General features: G+C 32.1%; 1 protein-coding gene across 1 annotated transcript in view; it reads right to left on the bottom strand.

Moving 5' to 3' along the window:
- Positions 1-5,509: 5,509 nt before the first annotated feature.
- LOC139868462 (uncharacterized) overlaps positions 5,510-6,000 on the bottom strand; it is a 58,926-nt gene continuing 58,435 nt past the window's right edge. Inside the window, exon 4 of the mRNA XM_071856791.1 lies at positions 5,510-5,580. Coding sequence (XP_071712892.1) covers positions 5,510-5,580 — 71 coding nt within the window. The remainder of the gene's footprint in view (positions 5,581-6,000) is intronic.

The raw sequence follows: 6,000 nt of genomic DNA, 5'->3' as shown, positions 1-6,000 counted from the left end.
GGTACTTAGAGAAGCTCATAAAACCAGGTACTCAATACATCCTGGAAAGGGGAAGATGTACAAGGATCTCAAGAAATATTTTTGGTGGCCGGGTATGAAAGCCGATGTTGCTAAATACGTAGGAGAATGTTTGACGTGTTCTAAGGTCAAAGCTGAGCATCAGAAACCATCAGGTCTACTTCAACAACCTGAAATCCCGGAATGGAAATGGGAAAACATTACCACACTAATGTTTTGATACTGAGCCAAGGACTGCAAGTGGTTTTGATACTATTTGGGTAATAGTTGATCGTCTCACCAAATCAGCACACTTCCTGCCAATAAGAGAAGATGACAAGATGGAGAAGTTAGCACGACTGTATTTGAAGGAATTCGTCTCCAGACATGGAATACCAATCTCTATTATCTCTAATAGGGATGGCAGATTTATTTCAAGATTCCGGCAGACATTACAGCAAGCATTAGGAACTTGTCTAGACATTCGTACTACCTATCATCCACAAACTGATGGGCAGAGCGAAAGGACAATACAAATGCTTGAAGACATGCTACGAGCATGTGTTATTGATTTAAAAAACAGTTGGGATCGGAAACAGTTGGGATCGACACCTATCGTTAGCAGAATTTTCCTACAACAACAGCTACCATTCAAGCATTGAGATGGCACCGTTTGAAGCACTTTATGGTAGAAAGTGCAGGTCTCCAATTTATTGGAGTGAAGTGGGGGATAGACAGATTACGGGTCTGGAGATAATACAAGAAACTACCTAGAAGATCACCCAAATTCAGCAACGGTTGAAAACCACCCAAAGTGGACAAAAGAGCTACGCTGACATTAAAAGAAAAGATATAGAATTTGAAATTGGAGAGATGGTCATGCTTAAAGTTGCACCTTGGAAAGGCGTTGTTCGATTTGGTAAACGAGGGAAAATAAATCCAAGGTATATTGGACCATTCAAGATTATTGATCGTGTCGGACCAGTAGCTTACCGACTTGAGTTACCTCAACAACTCGCGGTTGTACATAACACTTTTCACGTCTCAAATTTGAAGAAATGTTTTGCTAAAGAAGATCTTACTATTCCGGTAGACGAAATCCAAATCAACGAAAAACTTCAATTCATCGAAGAACCCGTAGAAATAATGGATCGTGAGGTTAAAAGACTTAAGCAAAACAAGATACCAATTGTTAAGGTTCGATGGAATGCTCGTAGAGGACTCTAGTTCACCTGGGAATGAGAAGATCATATGAATAAGAAATACCCGCACTTGTTTCCAGAAGATACGTCAACACCTCTAACTGCTTAAAATTTTGGGACAAAATTTATTTAACGGGTAGGTACTGTAGTGACCCTAACTTTTCCATGTTTATATATATTAAATGAAATTGTTATTTACATTATTAAGTGTTTCCAACATGTTAAGCAATCAAACTTGTTAAGACTTATTTAAATGAAATAGGTTTCATATAGATAATTGACCACCCAAGTTGACCGGTGATTCACGAACGTTAAAATTTGTAAAAACTATATGATGACATATATATGGATATATATATATAGTTAATATGATATTATGATAAGTAAGTATCTCTTTAGGTAATTTAACCATGAGTTATATACATAAAAATGAGACTATTGAATTAAGAAACTTGAAAACGATATATATAACGATTATCGTTATAACAACGTCTTACTAAATACATATGAATCATATTAAGATATTGATATACTATGTTTAATCATGATAAATGATAAGTAAACATGTCATTAAGTGTATTAACAATGAACTACATATGTAAAAACAAGACTACTAACTTAATGATTTCGAAACGGGACATATATGTAACGATTATCGTTGTAACAACATTTAACTATATATATATATATATCATACTATGATATATTAATATATCATAATATCATGAAAATGTAATAATTTAACATCTCTTTAGATATAATAAACAATGGGTTAACAACATTTAACAAGATCGTTAACCTAAAGGTTTCAAAACAACACTTACATGTAACGACTAACGATGACTTAACGACTCAGTTAAAATGTATATACATGTAATGTTTTAATATGTATTCATACACTTTGAAAGAATTCAAGACACTTATTAAAGTACTTCTACTTAACAAAAATGTTTACAATTACATCCTCATTCATTTTCATCAACAATTCTACTCATATGCACTCGTATTTGTACTCGTACAATACACAGCTTCTAAATGTATTTAGTATTGGTATATACACTCCAATGATCAGCTCTTAGCAGCCCATGTGAGTTACCTAACTATGTGGGAACCATCATTTAACATCTAGCATGAAATATCTCACAAAATAATAAACTAATGGAGCCTATATGGTGACACCATATTCATGTGAATGAACACACACATACACACTTTCATTTTGCAACTTACATGCATCAAACTACTCTCTCTCAAGTGTTCTTCCATTTTTATAAGTGTTATTCATCATCTTCATCAAAATCTAGCTAAATCTAGTTCATAAATCCATACATAAACCAAGTTATAAAACAACTACTCAAGAACACACCAACAACACTTCCAAGTTTGCTAGCTTACTTCCAATCTTGCAAATCCACTTTGAGTGATCATCCAATCTCAAGAAATCTTTCTTATTTACAGTAAGATATCTTTCTAATACAAGGTAATACTCATATTCAAACTTTGATTCAATTTCTATAACTTTAACAATTTTATTTCGAGTGGAAATCTTACTTGAACTTGTTTTCGTGTCATGATTCTACTTCAAGAACTTTCAAGCCATCCAAGGATCCTTTGAAGCTAGATCTATTTTTCTCATTTCCAGTAGGTTTATCCACAAAACCTGAGGTAGTAATGATGTTCATAATATTATTCGATTCATATATATAAAACTACCTTATTCGAAGGTTTAAACTTGTAATCACTAGAACATAGTTTAGTTAATTCTAAACTTGTTCGCAAACAAAAGTTAATCCTTATAACTTGACTTTTAAAATCAACTAAACACATGTTCTATATCTATATGATATGCTAACTTAATGATTTAAAACCTGAAAACACGAAAAACACCGTAAAACCGGATATACGCCGTCGTAGTAACACCGCGGGCTGTTTTGGGTTAGTTAATTAAAAACTATGATAAAATTTGATTTAAAAGTTGTTCTTCTGGAAAAATTATTTTTATTATGAACATGAAACTATATCCAAAAATCATGGTTAAAATCAAAGTGGAAGTGTGTTTTCCAAAATGGTCATCTAGACGTCGTTCTTTCGACTGAAATGACTACCTTTACAAAAACGACTTGTAATCTGTATTTCTGACTATAAACTTATACTTTTTCTGTTTAGATTCATAAACTTAAGTTCAATATGAAACCATAACAACTTGAATCACTTAAAACGGATTTAAAACGAAAAAGTTATGGCTAAAACAATATTGGATAATTTTGCTTGTTGTAGCTACGTAAAATTGGTACCAAATCTATATTAATCATATCCTAGCTAACTTATATTGTATAATACATATATTCTAATATATTATGTAATCTTGGGATACCATAGACACGTATACAAATGTTTTGACATATCATATCGACCCATGTATATATATTATTTAGAACAACCATAGACACTCCATATGCAGTAATGTTTGAGTTAGCTATACAGGGTTGAGGTTGATTCCAAAAATTTATATACTTTGAGTTGTGATCTAGCCTGAGACGTGTATACACTGGTTCGTGGATTGATTTAAGATAATATATATATATATATATATATATATATATATATATATATATATATATATATATATATATATATATATATATATATATATATATATATATATATATATATATATATATATATATATATATATATATCGATTTATTTCTGTACATCTAACTGTGGACAACTAGTTGTAGGTTACTAACGAGGACAGCTGACTTAATAAACTCATATCATTAAAACGTAATAAAAATGTTGTAAATATATTTTGAACATACTTTGATATATATGTACATATTCGTTATAGGTTCGTGAATCGACCAGTGGCCAAGTCATACTTCCCGACGAAGTAAAAATCTGTGAAAGTGAGTTATAGTCCCACTTTTAAAATCTAATATTTTCGGATGAGAATACATGCAGTTTTATAAATGTTTTACGAAATAGACGCAAGTAAATGAAATTAAATTATATGGGTGAATTATCGAAGCCGAATATGCCCCTTTTTGCTTGGTAGCCTAAGAATTAGTAAACCGATCTACTAATTGACGCGAATCCTAAAGATAGATCTATTGGGCCTAACGAACCTCATCCAAAGTACCGGATGCTTTAGTACTTCGAATTCGTTTTTATCATGTCCGAAGGATTTCCCGGAATGATAGGGGATATTCTTATATGCATCTTGTTAATGTCGGTTACCAGGTGTTCACCATATGAATGATTTTTATCTCTATGTATGGGATGTATCTTGAAATATGAAATCTTATGGTCTATTATTACGATTTGATAATATATAGGTTAAACCTATAACTCACCAACATTTTTTTTTGACATTTAAAGCATGTTTATTCTCAGGTGATTATTAAGAGCTTCCGCTGTTGCATGCTAAAATATGGACAAGATTCAGTGTCAGCATGATTGTATAATATTGTTTAAAACTGCATTCGAGATTTACTTTGTTGTAACATATTAATATTGTAAACTAATATGTATTGGTAGTGTGTAAGTGTGATATTTTTAGATTATCATTTCTGGATAATCTAGGTGGTGTCTTTTTAACCTTGTCAATAAAATAAAGGTTATGGTTTGTTTTAAAAACGAATGCAGTCGTTGAAAAACGTCTCATATAGAGGTCAAAACCTCGCAACGAAATCAATTAATATGGAATGTTTATAATCAATATGAACGGAACATTTCATTGTCCAGGTTCTTCAATAGTTTGTTGATAGCTAGTGCCAACCTCAGGTGTGATATTTTGTGGTTCTTGAATTTCTTCAAGTTCTACATTACTCCCACTTGCTTTAATTAATAGAAACTCTTTTTCTAGAAAAGTAGTGTGTCTAGAAACAAACCCTTTGTTCTCAATAGGATTGTAGAAATAATATCCCATAGAATCCTTTAGGTATCCCACAAAAATGCATTTGATAGATCTGGGATCAAGTTTGTCGGAAGTTTCTTGTCGAACATAAGCTTCACAACTCCAAACTTTCAAATAAGATAAATTTGGAACCTTTCCATACCATAACTCATATGGTGTCTTATTTACCTTTTTGGTTGTTACCATATTTAATATGCGAGTAGCAGATAATAAGGCATAGGTCCAGAAAGATGGAGGAAGTGAAGTTTGATTCATCATAGATCGAACCATATCAAGTAGGGTTCGATTCCTCCTCTCAGAAACACCATTATGTTGTGGTGTTCCAGGTGGAGTGCGTTGTGAAATAATTCCACAGTTCTTTAGTTGATCATCAAACTCTTGACACAAGTACTCACCTCCTCAATCCGATCGAAGAACCTTTATCATTTTGCCTAGCTGATTTTGAACCACATTTTGAAATACCTTAAACATTTCAAATGCCTCATGTTTATGTTTCAATAAGTAAACATAAACAAATCTACTAAAATCATCAGTAAATGTAATGAAGTATCTTTCACCATTTCTTGACATAGTTCTAAAAGGACCGCATACATCGGAATGTATAAGTCCCAAAAGATCTTTTGCTGTTTCTCCGGAACCGGAGAAAGGTGCCTTTGTCATCTTCCTGCTTAAACAAGATTCACATACATCAAATGACTCAGAGTTAGTTGATTTTAAAATTCCATCAGATTTGGAGTTTGGTTATGCATTTCTTGTTTATGTGACCAAGACAACAATGCCATAGATAAGTTTGATTCAAGTCATGCTTGAATCTTTTGGTGTTTATATTATACATAGAATTATTATTGGATGAATCTTGTATGTCAACTTCATATATTCCAT

The sequence above is a fragment of the Rutidosis leptorrhynchoides genome, chromosome 9 (genome assembly GCF_046630445.1).
Source record: "Rutidosis leptorrhynchoides isolate AG116_Rl617_1_P2 chromosome 9, CSIRO_AGI_Rlap_v1, whole genome shotgun sequence".
NCBI lineage: Eukaryota > Viridiplantae > Streptophyta > Magnoliopsida > Asterales > Asteraceae > Rutidosis > Rutidosis leptorrhynchoides.
Note: the sequence above shows the minus strand (reverse complement) of the source record. Positions and strands in the feature narration are given on the sequence as shown.